This window comes from Microplitis mediator, chromosome 8 (genome assembly GCF_029852145.1).
Source record: "Microplitis mediator isolate UGA2020A chromosome 8, iyMicMedi2.1, whole genome shotgun sequence".
Taxonomy (NCBI): domain Eukaryota; kingdom Metazoa; phylum Arthropoda; class Insecta; order Hymenoptera; family Braconidae; genus Microplitis; species Microplitis mediator.
The window spans coordinates 3,293,234-3,311,238 of NC_079976.1; the positions used below are offsets into that span (position 1 = coordinate 3,293,234).

The 18,005-nt window shown below is 30.0% G+C and overlaps 5 protein-coding genes across 11 annotated transcripts; 3 read left to right on the forward strand and 2 right to left on the reverse strand.

Annotated features, from left to right (window-relative positions):
• Nucleotides 1–124: 124 nt before the first annotated feature.
• On the reverse strand, nucleotides 125–2,051 carry LOC130673999 (OCIA domain-containing protein 1). The gene is made up of 5 exons (XM_057479242.1): nucleotides 1,883–2,051; nucleotides 1,408–1,694; nucleotides 1,193–1,347; nucleotides 467–581; nucleotides 125–395 (listed from the first exon to the last, which is right to left on the reverse strand). Exons 1-5 carry the CDS (start codon nucleotides 1,946–1,948, stop codon nucleotides 257–259), a joined length of 762 nt encoding a protein of 253 aa, XP_057335225.1. The 5' UTR covers nucleotides 1,949–2,051; the 3' UTR covers nucleotides 125–256.
• Nucleotides 2,052–3,758: 1,707 nt separating this feature from the next.
• LOC130672808 (USP6 N-terminal-like protein) lies at nucleotides 3,759–8,446 on the forward strand. 2 transcript variants are annotated; one of them, XM_057477558.1, is made up of 8 exons: nucleotides 3,759–4,142; nucleotides 4,230–4,539; nucleotides 4,716–5,039; nucleotides 5,546–5,733; nucleotides 5,919–6,079; nucleotides 6,156–6,476; nucleotides 7,354–7,495; nucleotides 7,602–8,446. In XM_057477558.1, exons 2-8 carry the CDS (start codon nucleotides 4,385–4,387, stop codon nucleotides 8,027–8,029), a joined length of 1,719 nt encoding a protein of 572 aa, XP_057333541.1. In that variant the 5' UTR covers nucleotides 3,759–4,142; nucleotides 4,230–4,384; the 3' UTR covers nucleotides 8,030–8,446. The 2 variants fall into 2 exon arrangements, with proteins under 2 accessions (XP_057333541.1, XP_057333542.1); XM_057477559.1 differs by having other exon boundaries at nucleotides 3,759–4,126.
• An 879-nt stretch (nucleotides 8,447–9,325) lies between these two features.
• Nucleotides 9,326–12,799, forward strand: LOC130672807 (putative ankyrin repeat protein RF_0381). 4 transcript variants are annotated; one of them, XM_057477556.1, is made up of 4 exons: nucleotides 9,326–9,476; nucleotides 9,574–11,361; nucleotides 11,481–11,518; nucleotides 12,697–12,779. In XM_057477556.1, the coding sequence occupies exon 2, from the start codon at nucleotides 9,620–9,622 to the stop codon at nucleotides 11,351–11,353; it is 1,734 nt and encodes a 577-aa protein (XP_057333539.1). In that variant the 5' UTR covers nucleotides 9,326–9,476; nucleotides 9,574–9,619; the 3' UTR covers nucleotides 11,354–11,361; nucleotides 11,481–11,518; nucleotides 12,697–12,779. The 4 variants fall into 4 exon arrangements, with proteins under 4 accessions (XP_057333539.1, XP_057333540.1, XP_057333538.1 ...); XM_057477557.1 differs by lacking the exon at nucleotides 11,481–11,518 and having other exon boundaries at nucleotides 12,697–12,799; XM_057477555.1 differs by lacking the exon at nucleotides 12,697–12,779 and having other exon boundaries at nucleotides 11,481–12,640.
• Nucleotides 12,780–14,754, forward strand: LOC130672814 (ubiquitin carboxyl-terminal hydrolase-like). Its single transcript, XM_057477569.1, has 6 exons — nucleotides 12,780–12,977; nucleotides 13,070–13,081; nucleotides 13,153–13,281; nucleotides 13,347–13,492; nucleotides 13,581–13,801; nucleotides 14,213–14,754. Exons 1-6 carry the CDS (start codon nucleotides 12,945–12,947, stop codon nucleotides 14,362–14,364), a joined length of 693 nt encoding a protein of 230 aa, XP_057333552.1. The 5' UTR covers nucleotides 12,780–12,944; the 3' UTR covers nucleotides 14,365–14,754.
• Nucleotides 14,755–14,799: 45 nt separating this feature from the next.
• LOC130672809 (uncharacterized) lies at nucleotides 14,800–17,960 on the reverse strand. Of its 3 annotated transcripts, none has more exons than XM_057477560.1 (7): nucleotides 17,745–17,960; nucleotides 16,717–16,893; nucleotides 16,218–16,647; nucleotides 15,732–15,925; nucleotides 15,242–15,574; nucleotides 15,044–15,169; nucleotides 14,802–14,960 (listed from the first exon to the last, which is right to left on the reverse strand). In XM_057477560.1, exons 1-7 carry the CDS (start codon nucleotides 17,943–17,945, stop codon nucleotides 14,886–14,888), a joined length of 1,536 nt encoding a protein of 511 aa, XP_057333543.1. In that variant the 5' UTR covers nucleotides 17,946–17,960; the 3' UTR covers nucleotides 14,802–14,885. The 3 variants fall into 3 exon arrangements, with proteins under 3 accessions (XP_057333544.1, XP_057333543.1, XP_057333545.1); XM_057477562.1 differs by having other exon boundaries at nucleotides 17,635–17,751; XM_057477561.1 differs by lacking the exon at nucleotides 15,044–15,169 and having other exon boundaries at nucleotides 14,800–14,960.
• Between the last annotated feature and the right edge of the window lie 45 nt (nucleotides 17,961–18,005).

The window sequence follows — 18,005 nt, forward strand, 5'->3', positions numbered from 1 at the left end:
TTAAATTTTCTACATGTGCATATTTTTAGTTTTTTTTTTTTCTTCAAATTTAATTGTTAAAAAAAATTTTTAATTGTCTGCTAACTTCAGGATCATATAAAAATAAAGTTATTGACTTTGTCAATTTAATTAATTAACAAGATTGCTTATTATATTTTTTTTTTATATAATACACATACGTACAAAGTACCAAGTGAGTATAAACACAGCACTACTGAAAAAAAGAAAATTAAATGAAATGAAAGTGTGGAGGAAATCACAGAAAATCATCACGTCTCGGAGGATCGAATGACGGCGGATCGTAAGGTCTGTCGAATGACGAGTATTTAGAGTCGAATTCCGACGACGATGGGGGTGGTGGTGGTGGCTCTGGTCTGTAAGGCCTCGATGGCCGGCTGAAAGTCAATAATTGAATGATATAATAATTAAAAAATGATAATAGATGAATAAAAATAAAAACCTGTACCTTGAAGAATTAGACCTTTCATATTCCTCACGATTTCTACGACGTAATTCATCGTATGATGTATATTTATCACGACCTATTGGTTGTAACGGTGGATCCAACGCAAATGCTGACTCTAAAATAATAAATATTTTTATTTGTTTTAAAAGGTATCTGCTTTATACATTGTGTAAATACTAAATATATTTTTGCATATTCTTGTAGATAATTATATTTAGAACAAGAATATGTAGATATTAATTATATCCATTTATAAATTTTTTAACAGACTCGATAAAGTAAAAGATGAAAAAATTTTCAGATAAATGCGATAGTTAAATTTTGTAATTAAATTTGCCGACGTCTAATAATTTTTTGATTCTTGAAAAACGATAAATTATAAAAAAAATTTGAAAAACAGTTGACCCTACGGGAAACCCGAAACTTTTCGCTTTCAAGCTCAGAGAGCTGAGTCTTTATTTTCTATACAATTTCTATAGAATTTCTTAGACAGCGATCCTGACCAAAATTGACGTCCGATGGATGCTTAGAAGCCTCGGAAGTACCAGGCAAGTTTTCTAGAAGAACACTAGCCCATAGAAGTAAAGGAACAAATTTTTTTTCTCAGTACTTCAAGTTTTTTTTTTGTTTTTAATTGAATTGTAAAAAAAAAATGCAAAAATTGTGAACTGTCTGCTAACTTCTACCAAAAATAAATAATTATTCAAATTTATAAATAAATTTTACCAGTATCTATATGTGTATTAGAGTATCCATCATGATGAGATTGATAAGGTTCAACATCAAGCGATGAACCCATCGGAGCATCTCTATAAGGTTCGTTAATAGGATGAATGTCGTACCAAGTCTGCGACTGATTATCTGAAGATTGTAAATCAACCCTACAAACAAATTCATTCAATTAATTAATCAATTAATACCTCATTAAATTGCCAACTTACTTAACTGGTTGTACTCCTTGAGCCGCCAAAATTCTTTCTTTCAAAGTACTGTGAGGAAGTGCCATCAGTTTCTCCATACAAACAGATCTGTATGATATAGTCCCGATCAAAAACCCTGACAGTCCACTCACTATCAAAGTGCCGATGTTCTTCTTCATAATACCTGTTTTCATCATATAATGAAATCCACCAGCCGCAACAACACCCAGTGGAAGACCCCGATGAAAAACAGAATTATGCTGGCACTCTGTCAAAACAGCCATCTCTTCTTTCGTCAACTGAATGTTCTAAATTTCAAAAAATTTTACAACAAATACAATATTTATTAAATCAACAATTAATTCAAATAAATGAAATCAACGGCAGTAAAGTTACCGGACTAAATAATAGTTTAATTATTTAATTTAAAAATTGTCGATCGAATGTCTGCTACATTTGCACTTATAATAATTTTAAATAAATAAAATTTAAATACCAGAGCATCACCAACTGTTTTTTGCAGCGCTTCATCCTCAGGATTTAATCTTCCATAATTACTCATTGGAATACTTGTAAATATCTGTTCAAACAAATTTTATTAATTTTACTCCAGCTTCTAGATCTACGTCTCCAGTTTTCAGCAGTAGTATCTTCAATTTAAGACGTAGGTTAACTCATATTTTTTTTTATTTTTATTTATATAAAAAATAAAATCAACAGCAAGATCCAACAGTAGGAAACTTACCAACAAAATTTATGAGTGTGAATGTAGCAGACATCAGGCAAATTTTGAATTATTAATAAATGGAATAAATAATTAATAAAATAAAATTTTTAAAAAATACGCGTTTAAAAAATTTTTAAATTCATAAGTGCATTTTTTTTAAAATTTATTTTTTTAATTATTTAGGGCCAGTTTTTCAAACCGAGTTTATTTTTATCCGGGTTTTAATTTAAAATTGCTAGTATCTGTATATATTAATAATATATAGATATACCAGTAATGATAATTTAAACCTGGATTAAAAATAAACCTGGTTTGAAAAACTAGCCCTTACTCTATTTATTTATAATTTTAAATTTGTCGGATGTCTGCTGCACTCACACTCATACAAAATTTTTAAATTAAAAAACAATATTTGAAAAATCAAAGATGAGTGTGAATGTAAAAGACATTACACAATAAATTTAAAATTATAAATAAATAGGGTAACTAATAAAAAAAATAATATTTATAAAAAATGCACTTGTTAATTTCAAAACTTTTGAAATGCCCATTGTTTAAAAGTTTTATTTTATTAATTATTTACTCGATTCATTCATAATTTTAAATTTGTCTGATGTCTGCTACATTCACGCTCATAAATTTAAAATTATAAATAAATAGAGTAAATAATTAATAAAATTAAATTTGAAAAAAAATGCGCGTTTAAAAAATTTAAAAATTAATAAGTACATTTTTTATAATTATCATTTTCAAAATTATTTACTCTGTATATTTATAATCTTAAATTTGTCTGACGTCTGCTACATTCACACTCATAAATTTAAAATTATAAATAATTTTTTAAAAAATATTTATAAAAAACGCACTTGTTAATTTCAAAATTTTTCAAATGCGCATTTATTAAAATTTTATTTTATTAATTATTTACTCCATTCACTCATAATTTTAAACTTGTCTGGCATTTGCTACATTCACACTCATAAATTTAAAATTATAAATAAATAGGGTAAAGAATTTAAAAAATAATATTTGTAAAAAATGCACTTATTAATTTCAAAATTTTTCAAATCCGCATTTTCTTAAATTTTATTTTATTAATTATTTACTCCATTTACTCATAATTTTAAACTTGTCTGGCATTTGCTACATTCACACTCATAAATTTAAAATTATAAATAAATAGGGTAAAGAATTTAAAAAATAATATTTGTAAAAAATGCACTTATTAATTTCAAAATTTTTCAAATCCGCATTTTCTTAAATTTTATTTTATTAATTATTTACTCCATTCACTCATAATTTTAAATTTATCTGACGTCTGCTACATTCACACTCATAAATTTAAAATTATAAATAATTTTTAAAAAAATGTTTATAAAAAACGCACTTGTTAATTTCAAAATTTTTCAAATGCGCATTTTTTAAATTTTACTTTATTTATTATTTACCCCATTCATTAATAATTTTAAATTTATCTGACGTCTGCTACATTCACACTCATTAATTTTAAATAAAGGCAAGAAGCCAACTCGCTGCTACTGATATAAACTACGCCCCTATCGGACCAAGTGATAACTGCTGGGCAGATGCCTTCAGCGCCTCAATTCCTTATTAATTATCAGTACATAAACACACACATATATACACACATCCACACAACATTAAACATCATCAGCAGACACACTTGATTCTTGATAATAAATAAAAAAAAAAGCCATGTACAATCTACAGCTACAGTTGAGTTTACAGTACCCGATATCCAGTACAGTAGCATAAATATAAAGTGAAGAAAGTTAGAAAACGGTTTTAGTTGGCAAGACCAAGACTGAGATCAACCAGATATTTTTTTAAAGTTCGGTTTCTGATAGAAGTAAAAAAATTTTACGGAAACTTCAAATCAAAGCCATGTAGACAATAGACGAAATAAAACAAGTGGTCGAATAAAATAAATAAAAAAAGGTCCAGTTGCTCGTACATCAACATCACTATCAACAAATGATGCTGGTGACATAAGTACGTGATTTAATTGGTCAATATTTTTTTTTATTAATCATAACCTTTTAACCTTTGCCTAAATCACAAGATAAATTATAATTTAACTTTCATTTATTAACAGGTGTCGTGATTAATAATCCACTGCAAGACAATAAAAGTATCAGGCTGATAGTTATTTATTTATTTGTTAGGTATTATATTTATTGATGAATAATAATATATATGTAAATAATCCGGTATGCTTGTGTTAATACCGTTGTTAATTATTACTGTGGGATGAATGAGGAAGAGTTATTGAAACGATCCGCTGCTGAGCGGGACAGAATATTCAGCTGCTACGATCGTGGTAGAGAGAATGGTGCCCAGATTGACTCGTGGGAAGATCCTGGTTATGAAGTTTATCACACAACAGACAGATATGGTTTCATCCAGTGAGTATTTTATTACACCCTGTAATTATATTTTATTTTATTTTATTTTATATGTAAATGTGTAAATAATAAGAATGCTTAGTAAGCCTTTAGCTTTTAGCTTTTCTTAAAAAGAAAGTTGATGATTAAGTGCTGATAATTAATTAATTAATTAACTGATGAATATTTAATTACAGTGACAAACGGTTACCACGTAAATTGGAGACCAACGAAATTAAAATGCATCAGGTCGAAATGGAGCGGGTAAAAAAGTGGGAGAAAATGACAAAACATTGGGAAAGTCCGGTCACCAAAGAAAAATTGAGGAGACGGGTTTACAAGGGTATACCGGACCGTTTCAGAGGACAAGTTTGGTCGCTACTACTTGGCATACAGACGTTGAAACAGGATCAGGCTGGAAAATATGATGAAATGCTTAAACTTGCTAGGCAATGGTCCACTGAAATACGACAGATTGATGCTGATGTTGCGAGACAGTATCGCGATCACATTGACTACAGGTTTAGATTTTTTTATTCGCTGCACAGTGAAAAACGGCCTGTTTAAATTTTTGTGTTAAATATTAAACGTTTTTCGAGAGCGGCCGGTTTTTAGGGCAGCGGCTGACCTTGAAAACTTTTAAATGTCAAGGATTTATAGCCGCGGTCAGGAAAAATAGTTTTAATTATTTTAGTACAAAACATTTTTATTTTTTATCGTAGGCCTAATACCCGATCAGGGAACTAGTACTCAATCACTTCATGTATTTATATATTTATATTTAGTAAATATAAATATAAATATACAAATACTCGAGTGATCGGGTACTGGGTCTCTTATCTCAATTACAAAAATTTAAAAGCTGCCTTAATTTTTTTTGTAATCAGAAAATTCCATTGCATTTTGAATTTAAAAAATTTACGTTTAAAATTTTTGTCGTTGATTTTTTTAACGGAATATTTTTTACTGTTTTTAAAAATTATTAAAGATGTTGAATAGAGTGGCTGATATTATTTTATTATTTTAGAGAGAGGTATAGCATCAAGCAGAGATCAATGTTTTATGTACTAGCAGCTTACAGTATGTACAACATGGAAGTCGGGTATTGTCAAGGGATGTCAGTCTTAGCTGGACTATTATTATTATACATGAACGAAGAAGATGCCTTTTGGGGATTGTCTATTCTACTTGCAGATAAGAAGTACAGCATGCATGGTTTGAAAATTTTTATTATATTTTAATTAATATAATTAACTCTTTTTTATTTTCATTTTTATTTGTGACTTGTTGATTTTTTTACTAATCGCGTCGACTGCCAGCAATTTAAATTTCATTAACCGCCGCCTTTATTTCAAACTGAAGCTTCTAAAAATTTTTGATTAACCGATAAAATTTTTCAGGTTTTTATATAGACGGTTTTCCAAAGCTAAACCGATTTATTGAGCATCATGACAAAATAATGAACAAATTTCTTCCTAAATTGAAGCGCAAGTTGGACAAATGTGGATGTGACTCGATGCTCTATGCGCTCAAGTGGTTTTTTGTTGTTTTTCAAGAACGCGTAAGTTTATTTTGTTATTTATATATTTGTGGAAATAAATATAAAGCTTGTGATTAATGGCTTTGCTTTTAATTAGACACCAGTTAGTCTTGGTCTTCGTATTTGGGATATATTCCTGTTAGACGGAGATCGTATACTGCCGGCGATGGCGTACACAGTAATGAAACTACACAAACGGTACCTAATGCCGTTAGAGAGTCTCGATGAGTTCTGTAACTATTTACAAGCTAAATTGGAAAAAGACTTTCGCTTTGACGATGACACTGTTATTAATTCGGTCGAACGTAATATGGAAGAATTGAAACGTAGTAAATTAGATTATCCTGGTGCGCCAATGCCACATGAATTACCACGATTTCCTCTTGGTACATTTAAAGAACCTTCTTTTACTAGCAAGGCAAGTAACATTTTTTAAAAATTTAAATATTTGAAATTTAAAACTTAATTTTAGATACTCATAATAATTAAATGCTAAATTAAATAAATTTTGAATTCTGTCCATAAAAAAATTATCTCAATCCGTATGATCCTGAAGTTAGCAGACAGTAAAAATTTTCAGATTTTTTTTTTTCAACAAATTAATTAAAAAAAAAACTAAAAATATGCACATATAGAAAATCGAAAAAACTACAAGTGCAATTTTTTAAATGTTTTATTTTTATGTACCTAAAGATCGTAACGTTTTTCGCCCTACGAAAAAAAAATTTGGAAAGTAAAAAATCTACTGGATGACTAGATTTCTGAAATGTTTCACACTAATATGTCAGCCGAAAATCTTAAGCCAGCCCTTACCTCCGAGACTACCTCTTAAGCAGTCGAATTTCATCAATTTTTTTCATTTTCATTGTGCGAAAAACATTCTAATCTTCAGGTACATTTGTTTTTTATAATTTATCATTTTTAAAAAAATTCAAAAATTATTAGACGTCAGCTAACTTCAGTATCATTCAATCCGTTCAGTTTTACGGCAGATTCAAAAGAGTTCATGAGGATAATTTATTTAAATAATTTATTTATTGCCGTAAGATGGACAATGACGTATTAGAACTCTACTTATAATTATAATTTTAAAAAATTTGAAATGTATCAACCCACCATTAGATACTTACTGATAATAATCCAACGATATGTATAATATTGGATCTGCTTATAAAAAATAGGTGGAGCCTATATACGTAATTTATTTTCAAAGAAAATGTTTTTTATCTAAATTACTTAGTATTTAAATAAATTTATCGCAGTATAATTAAATGATAATTAATAATTAAAATTAGGTTGGAAGACGCGCAGAAGAATTCAGCGAAGCCCAAACAGTTTTACGGGAATCAGTGGCCCAGCGTAGAGAGATGGCGAGCATCGAGGACCCACGGAACAGTCCAATACCCGGAGACCCACCTAGTGGCAGCGAGCTTGGTGGTATTACGGATAATTTCACGACACGTCTATGATATAGATATCGTGTTTAAATTAATAATATATTAAAAAATAAATCCTCGTGCCAATCAAGACGATGTACTTGCAGGAAGTAAATTCTCATTTGATCCGAGCCTGGATGACGGTGGATCTCCAAGCGGATCGAGACGTTCACTAGCCGATACATCGGTAACATCAACAGCTGACCTATCGGTTTTTAGTTCGGCGACAAGATCTCAAGCCCTGGACAATAGTCTTGATACTCAGAGCAATTTATCCGTGGGTAGTTCTAACAGCGGAGGACTTCTCACACCTCGTGCTACTCCTCATCATCCCAGTCCAGATATCGTACGGATTTACGTACCTTACTCTCCGCTATCGCCAGCCTCTTATGAAGAAGACTTCCAGCGCTCTCTCCCTCATGTTCTCGAGACAAATAAGATCCGGATTAAAATAGACCCGGACGAGACACCGATTGTCGAAAATCTCAAACCATTTTCTCTTGAGAGCCCGGAAGTTGAATTAGATTTGAAGTAATTGTAGACGTTCGTTAATTCGTTCATTCATTCATTCATTGATTTATTAATTAATTAATTAATAGATCGATTGGTTGGTTGGCTGATTGATTGATTGATTATAATTATAAGCGCTCGTGAATTTTTAAAGAGACAATTCAAAAAATACTCTACATTTTATTATTAATTATAATTAGGGACAAATGATTACATTTATTAATTAATTCGTTTGTTCCTCGAGTATTCCCATAAGTTATATTTTTTTTAAAAGTAATCAATAATATATATATGATAGTTTTGAACTATGATTAATGATATATATTGTATTATAAGACGAACGCCTATGGAAATTGTTGAATATGTAAAAATAGTTCGATCTGATAACGAAAACAAAAATTCATAGAATTAATTACAGAAAATTAAGGGAAAAAAAAAACAATCCAATTAGTAAGTGTATAGATTACGACAGTATTGGAATAAAAATAAATAATGATAATAAATTTAGCAATAGCTAACGACGTTAATAATTTTAAGTGTCGGTAGCACATGTAATTTAAATTTTAAAAACAATTAAAATTATTTGCCAGCCGTATTTAATATTCTGTTATATTATATTATAAGTATATATAAGTATTATCTTTAAATGATAATTTTGTGACATAATAACTGTTCAGTCATTATGAGTTTTTTTTTATTGTTTAATATTAGTATTGTAATTGTGGCAATATATTTTGGAAAAATAATAATCTAAAAAAAGGTCTTTTTATTTTCGTCCCTTATGACAATTAACTGTCAATAGTCCAGGAGAATGAGAGTGAAGTTCCTGATTAAAAACTCCGATTGAAAAATTCTAGTCAGATTTAATCGGAAAGTTCCGAATGAGTCCGATTGCAAGTTAATTAAAAATCGAAAAGTTTCTATCGGATTTAATGGGAATTTTAAATCAGGAGTTAGCTGACGTCTGATAATTTTTGAATTTTTTCAAAACGATAAATTATAAAAAAAAATTGCACGTATGGTTTTTTAAATTTTCTACATGTGCATATTTTACGAGACTGAAGTTAGCCGACGTCTAACAATTTTTGGATTGTTTTTCTCAAGATAAATTATGAAAAAAATGAACTTTTAGATTTTTTAATTCCCTAAATGTGGATATTTTTAGTTTTTTTTTTTTAATAATTAATTTGTTTTAAAAAAATCTAAAAATTTTTAATTGTCTGTCAGTTTCAAGATCATCATATTTTGTAATTTTGGATTCGTCCAAAAAAAAAATCAAAAATTGTCAATTGTCAGTTAACTTCAGAATCATCCAGGAGATGGCGTAAACTCTGACTCTAGTAACCTTCAGGACAACAGTTTTCCATGCTTTAGGTAATTTGTGTCGAGTATGATCTCGTGTTATTTTTTTAAAATTCAAATTTTGAAAGTTAGCAAATTATACAGAATAAAATTGTGTACACCCACTCTAGGTAAGATCACGTGTTCTAATATAGAACCTTTTATTTTTGGTAAATTAAATATTCTCACTCATTAATGAATAACTTTAATAATTTTAAAAATTTACAGATTCTTACTAACAACCAATCCAACAAAATTTGATCAATTGTTCAAAATGTCAGCTAAAGAACCGCCTCCTAAAAAATCAAAATCTTTCGTAAATGACGAAAAAACCCAAAAGAATGTAAGCCCCAGCACAGTCAATTCACCATCACCAGGAACCTCTGCTAGTTCATCAAAAGAACTTATCGAAAAAAGTATAAAATTAGTAGACCAACTTTTGAAAAAAGGAGTCGACGTGAATTTCGCAACAGAAACCAAGGAGCCAGCCCTTCATTCAGCCATCAGTGCCAACAATTTACCCCTAGTTGAAAAACTAATAAGTGCAGGTGCTGACGTCAATATGATGTCGCTCGCCAAAGGTCCATTTTATGACCTTACTCCTCTGCAAGTAGCAGTCGAGAACGAAAACGTCAAAATAGTTGAGTTGCTCATAAAAAATAACGCTCACGTTAACATCGACAGCAAAAGGAGCACAGTTCTTACCAAAGCAGCTCGAAAGGGTAATTTTGAGCTAGTCGATCTATTGATAAAGGCCGGAGCTCACGTAAATCCAGACAGCGAGCAAGCCAAGCCATTGCACATGGCCATTGCCAAAAATAATTACGAAATGACTGAATGTCTGATAGCACGAGGCGCGGATGTCAATTCAATTTCAAAAAATAGAACGTCATTGCAGACTGCTGTCAAAAGAGGAAACAAACCGATCGTTGAATTGTTACTCAGACATTCTGCTGATGTCAATGACTGTCTGAATGGAAAATCAGTTCTGTGTATAGCCGTCGAAAATAACAATTTTGAATTGGCCGAGTTACTGCTGAATGCTGGTGCCTGTATAAATCCGATTTCCTTCTATGGTGTGCCATTGCATTGGGCCATTTTAGAAAATAACTATGGAATGGTTGAGTATTTGATAACCCGGGGTGCTGACGTCAATGGGATTGGGTTCGTTGATAAATATCCTTATCAATTGCACGGTAATTTTTCTCCACTACAACTGGCTGTCAGAGTTAATAATTTAAACATAATAAATCTCCTGCTAAATAACAACGCAGATATAAATTTAGTTGTCAATAATGATGAATTTTTTGATGACAGTATAACAGCATTACATTTTGCCGTTGAATTTGATTATAGTGAAGCTGCTAAATTGTTGTTAAATAATAATACGATTGACCTAGAAGTTGTGACAGCAATAAATCAGGAATCTGTCCTGCATTACGCGGCTAGATATTCCAAGGATGATAGTATGGTAAATGCTCTGCTAGAAGCTGGTGCTGATGTTAATCATTTAAATGGTTTTGGTAATGCAGCGATCAGCTGCTCGGCGACACTCGATGTGAGAAATTCAATGGAACAACATATCGTTAAATTGGTAGCCGCTGGTTTTGCTGTCGGTGAAAAAAATTTACAAGAGGTCGAAGAAGAGCAGATTGAAAATTTATATGAAAAATGTTGTAATGAAATTGAGATGATGAGAAAAGTTAAAATTTTTGAGACTAATTACAGTTTTTACGAGATACTGAAAAAAAGCCGACATGAAATAGCTCTATTTTTGATTAATGTAAGCGATGATAATTTTTTTAATGAAGATGATTTACGACTAAGGTTTCCGTTATACGGGGGAATTATTTATAATCGTTTAAAAAAAGGAATTGATAGAAGAAATTTTTTATTGAAAGTTTTGCATTTGCTTTATGATATTTTGAGTGAACAACTGCCGGAATTAATTTTAAGAAAAGTTACCCAATACTTGACAAATCAAGACTTGAAAATATCATCGGAATAATTTGAATTGTAAGTCGTCTATTTACCAAAAAATTTTGTTTACTTTTTATTTTTTCAAATACTTTTTTTCTGGGACAAATTTATGTAATTTATTGTACAGATTAATACTGAATTTTATCACTTGTCAGATTCGATTTGCTGTTATCACTATCATGGATTTTCATATGTATGTAAATATATGTTTAATTTTTTTGTTCATCCAATAATTATGTAAATAAAATATCAAAATATAAGACGCGTGAAGAAGTTTTTTTAACTAATTTGGTAAAGTTTGTAATCAAAGGCACAGAAAATATTTGTAAAAAATACAAATACTGTAAAATTTACTTGTGGCTCGTAAAATGATAACTACTGTGATTAAAAGCTGTGATTAAATTCAGATTGAAACCGTGAAAAAAATATGAGACTGAAGTTAGCCGACGTCGAATACTTTTCGAATTTTTTTTTAAAACGATAAATTATTTTTAAAAAATATTTGAACAAATTGCACTGATAGTTTTTTAAATTTTCTACATGTGCATTTTTTTAGTTCTTGTTTTTTTGTAATTTATCTGTTGAAAAAAAAAATCCGAAAATTACTAATTGTCTGTTAACTTCAGGATCATAAAAAAATTCATATTTGAAACAATGAATAAGAAATTTACTACTTTCAAGTACGAAACTTGAATCATTTGCTGAGAATGAATGAAGATAAATGAGGATAAGATAATCATAGATTTTCCTATCCATTTCCATGATTATTTCCGTTATCCGACTTGGGAAATTGAGTTTCAATTCATTCGAAACCTTCTGATTTGAATTTTCCAATCGGATTCAATCAGAGTAAATAAATAGAGATTCTAAAAGTAAAAAAAAGTTGCTTGAGATTTAGATTAGAGTTAAGTTAGTATCAAATTCAAATATTATTGAATATAAAGATTTTACTACAAAACCGAAAATACCCGAATCATATTCTCAATAATTCAACTACACAGCCACAATTTCTATAAATTTCTAAGTATTTTTATTCGTTTATTTGACTACAATTGATAGTCATCAAACTTTTGAATTTTTTTCACATTTTTGAATGGTAAAATTTAAATAACGCATTAATTAATTACTGTATTATATATTAATTTCAAATAATACCGAAGTTAGCCGCTAATAATTTTTGAATTTTTTTAAAAATGATAAATTATAAACAAAATATTTCAAAAATTGCACCTGTAGCTTTTTTAATTTTCTACATGTGCATATTTTTTTTGCAATTGATTCGCTAAAAAAAAATTCAAAAATTGTTAATATTCTGATAACTTCAGGATCATTAATTTCAAATCCGCGACATTCTTTTTTTTAATCCCGCAGCACGAGCGCGCCAAGTGGCAAATTTTTTCAGCGAATACAAAAGAACAAAAAACGCTTGCAGAAAACAAATGACAACAGTCGTCACAGTTGTATCAACTCACAGTCTGCTATTCAGTGATTAAATATACGTTTTTTATAAATATCCTCAAAAAATACTAATCATCATCCTCATTTTCTGTTACCAAAATAACAGAAACCTGAGATTTTTATTCATTAGCTCAATACTTGATAAAAGTTAAAACGCAATAATGGCTTTGGTGCCGCTTGAATCAAACCCCGATGTAAGCAAACGTATTATTTTAATTACCGGCTTTTATTAAAAATTTAAATAGATAATAATCATGACATTAATTTGAATTTTCTTTTGTTCCAGGTTATGACGAAGGTAAAAAGTCGCCGAAAAATTTTAAATTCAATTTACAATATTTGCTACTAATTAATTAAATATTTTTTTAGTTCATCCATAAAGTTGGTGTGCCGCAAAAATGGTCACTCCATGATGTCTATGGTTTGGATCCCGAACTATTGGCGATGGTTCCCAAGCCGGCCCTGGCTTTGATTTTGCTTTACCCAGAGTCCGAAAAGGTATTTGCTGGCTAAAAAAAATTTTTGTTGCTAAAAAATTGATTACAATTAATGTTTTTTATCAGGCGAAAGCCTATAACGCAGAAGTCGAAGCTAAAATAAAAGAAGAGGGTAAAGAGCCGCCGAAAAATGTTTTTCATATGCAGCAGTGTGTATCAAATGCTTGTGGAACTGTCGCTTTAATCCACGCAATCCTCAACAATCTTGAACAGTACGTTAATTAATTAATTATTCAATTTTATTTATCATAACGATTCATTACGTCTAAGAAAATATTACTACGGGTCATCTTTTTTTAGGATTGATTTGGAAGACGGGATTCTCAAAAAATTTTACGAGGAAGCCAAAGACTTGTCATTTATCGAACGCGGTAAAATGCTGGTGGATGCAGCAAGTGGAATAATTGATACTCACAAACAATTAGCTCAGGAAGGACAAACTGCAGCACCACCGGAAAATGAACCAGTTTATCATCATTTCGTAGCATTTGTTGAAAAAGACGGATCTTTGTACGAACTAGGTAATTATTGAACACAAATTTCATTAGAAGTGATTATTGTCTAAAGTCTACTAGTCTTGATATAAATAAATTTAAAAACTTCCACGAGTGTGAATGTAGCAGACACGAGACAATTTATAAATTTTTAATTAATAAATTTAAATTGCTAATTAAATAAAATAATGAAATTGAAGAAAATGCGCGTACTGATCTTTCGATCATCTAACTGCGCCTTTTAAAATTTTTACTCAGCTTAGATTCTATTTATTAATTTAAAGAGTTGAAAAATTATCAGCTGCATTCACACATAAAATTTCAAATACTACAAAAATTACTTGAGAATTTAAATTTAGACTTATTTATACTCAAGATCAATGACCGCTTTAATTATTATTATTAATTATAAATAAATAATTTACTCAATTAAATTAGATGGCTGTAAATCGATCCCCATAAACCATGGGCCAACAACTCAAGAAACACTTCTGACTGATGCTGCTAAAATATGTCGCGAGTACATGGCACGTGATCCAGACGAGGTTCGTTTCACAATGATTGCTTTAGCGGCTAATGAACAACAGTAATTAATAATAAATAATAACAATCATTATTATTTATTATAATACGGAAGCAAATTGATGCGTGCAATGAATATCGCGATTCGATAAATACTTAAAATAAAAACTACGCACAATTTTTTTTGCATTTATAAACAAAGTGCCATGAACGTAAAGCTTTTTATATATTTATATATTCATACATTATTAACTTGAACGCTTACTGCTGCAACGATTAAAAAATTTGCATTTAAAAAATAATATTTTGTAAACCGGCAATTATTCTTGTACTGCATTAATGATACTATAAAACTTCACTATTCAGAACTCATATAATTATAATTTTCTACTGAAATAATTTGTAAAACATAATATATAATTTATAAAACTTAAAAATAAATTATTGAGTGTGATAAATATCAGTAATTAAATTATTCAATAATTCCATATCAATAGCTTACTAATAAATATCTTTATTATCGTAAAATATCAACAGTCTTCAATGTACATAAATATAACTATCACTTTTCTTAATTATTCATTATTAATTAACTTTCAGTTGTTGAATAACTCGAAGTATCTTCGATGCTTATCGTGCAAGGAACGTACTCGTGATCGTGATCCTGAAAATTATAATTTTTACCATCAATTCCAATGACTTGTTTTTGATTTACAAAGTAATTAATTATTCTGAGACTAATTGTACCGAGCCGACGACAATTTGGCTGTCGTCAAGATTAAGGCTTTCAACGTCTTCTTTAGTTAAAATAATAACAGACTCTTCTGCGACATTATTTTCATCGATGTACGTGATTGGGAGTTCGGATGAGACCTAACATAATTTCATTTACTCCGCAATAAATAATAATATTAATTACGGTAATTAATAAATTAAATTACTCACGTTTACGTCACACAACGTCATTTCGGAATTTTTGTGTGTCTCAATTTTATCAACCCGCTGAGCAGACCGAGTTTGCCTCTTGGTAATAAAATTTTTTTCCTCTTTCCTCTGCTCTCGCTGAAGCCGTCGCCAGATAGTAGTCTTTGGGATGTGATAAGCCACCGAAGCTGCTGCCTGGGACATTTTACCTTGCAAACACGCAGCGACAGCTTCATCGAGACGCAATTTTTTAATCTCCTCGTCTTCAGTCTTACGTTTTTTCCAAAATGATTCGGGTAATTTTCCTTGGTCCACTAATTTTATTTTGTCACGAAACAAAGTAGTTTTCGGTATCTGAAAATTTTAATTATTCAATCTATCAATTAGCAAAAAAAAAAAAATTAATCGGAATCATTTTTAATTTTAGTTTCTCAGACTTCGAATAATATCGCGAAACTAAGTACGTATTCAAATTATTTAAATAATTAATAAAATAATAAGAATAATTTACTTGAAATTCTAGAGCAACTTTTGTAAGATTTTCTCCTCTAGCTAAAGCTTTAACAGCAGCCTCCCTTTTATCAGCATCATAAGAACGTTTATTGTCAGATCTCAGTGACTGGTAATTTTCTTTTTGAATCCGTCTCCATAGTACAGTTTTTGGTATATTGTATGTATCAGAAGCACTTTGAAAACTTGCACCGTCTGATAAAAATAAATAATTAGTATTGAATATTAATAATAATAATAATGGATTCCATGACAACTGATCCCACAGACTAGATCCAACTGAAAACTGGTTCTACTGAAAACTGATCTTCTAATTCATCAAGATTTTCATTATCATCATCATCTTCAAAACCTTCATCTTCATCATTTTCAACCAAACGTCGATGGAATCAGACGTCAGTTGGATAAATTCGTAGGGATCACGTCGTGGTATAAAATCCTTGGGATCAGTTGACGGCACACCTAATAATGATAAATAAAAACTTACTCATAACAGCATTGATAGCAGCCTTCAAACATTCAGGAGGATACTCATGTCTCGCAGTATTTAATTGCAGTCCTAGAGTTTTGCACCTCATGTAAAGTGTAGATCTCGGCACATTATTTTTATTAGCGGCATCAATCAAAGAGAACCCGTTTCTCACATCATTCAGCGCAGCTTCCAACATCGCGGGATTGTAATCTCTCTTCACATACTCACGTCTTCGTTTTCTCTTCCCGCTCTTTTCTTGTTTATCACTTTCCTCAGTAGTTTCATCGGGATCTTCAGTATCCACTGCATCTCCAGCCTCTACCAAATCCTCAAGATCATTATCAGGCTCCCAATTGCTGTCCTCAGCTTCATTAGTCATATCCAGAGACTCCGTCATTTCCTCCACGTCCTCTTTCAGCAAAATAGAGTTTTCTATGTTAGGAAACTGGTGGAAAAATAAAAAAATTTATAAGATTATCAAGTTGACCGAATTAAAAAAAATTATAAAAGTTACCTCTGAAAGTGCTGAGATTTGTAGGAAATAAGCAGCATCCAGCAAACTTTTTGTGTTTATTGATGGCGTGCTCAGCTGGCCGGTGTAGCAAAACTCAATTATTATTTTCATTATTTCAGCAGACACGTCGCTTATTATTATCGTCGGATGATCATCATATGCATCTTTCAGCACGTCCTGTAATTTGTAATTACATTATCAATTACCGTTGGAAAAAAAAATAATTTACCTGATAATTGATAAGTTTTTACAGAAAAAATCAAATAATAAATCAATGGTTATTATTATTTATCATAAATTTCATATGTTTTGACAGTTCAAATTTTATAAATTTTTTGACGTAACAAAATTCCATTATAAAAAATTTTCATTACCAAGCAGCCGACAACGAAAATTATTATGATCCTGAAGTTAGCCGACGTCTAATAATTTTTGGTTTTGTTTTCTCAACATAAATTATGAAAAAAAAAATATTTGAAAAAATTGCACCTATAGTTTTTTGAATTTCCTAAATGTGCATATTTTTAGTTTTTTTTTTGTGTCATTAATTTGTTTAAATAAAAATCCAAAAATTTTTGATCGTCTGTCAATTTCAGGATCATAAATTATTTTATTTTTCAATCAACAATTTTTGGATTTCTTTTTCAACAAATCGATTACAAAAAAAAAAAAAACTAAAAATATGCACGTGTAGAAAATAGAAGAATCTATAAGTGCAATTTTTTAAAATATTTTTTTTTTACAAATTATCGTTTTAAAAAAAATCCAAAAATTATTAGCTGTCAGATGACTCAAGTATCATCCAAATTAAATTTTTTTAAATAAATATGAAGGATTTTTGACAGTCGCTCTGTACATATTTTTAAATAAATTTTTTATTAGTCAAAAATAAAATTATTATTGTTATAGATCACATACTGCCTGTACTCAGACAATAATAACCACTGACTAATTGTTGTTGTTGTTGTTGTTCCTTAAAAAATATATAAATAATAATAATAATGATAATGATGCAAATGTTTATTTACTCGTAGTAGGCCACTGAAAGCACTGAGAACAAGACGGTGAGCTTGGATCCGTTCACCAGCAACACAAAGCGTCACGTCAACCATCGATTCATTCTCCAATAATTGACGTACCACATACGGGATATCATTCTTGTAATTAGTCCAAGTAACGCAGTACTGTCGAGCATAACTGTCCGTATCACCAACAATAATCTCAGTCATTTCGTTTTCGTTTCAATTCCGTTTCCTATTTTTGTTGTTATTATTCCTCGTTAGATATAT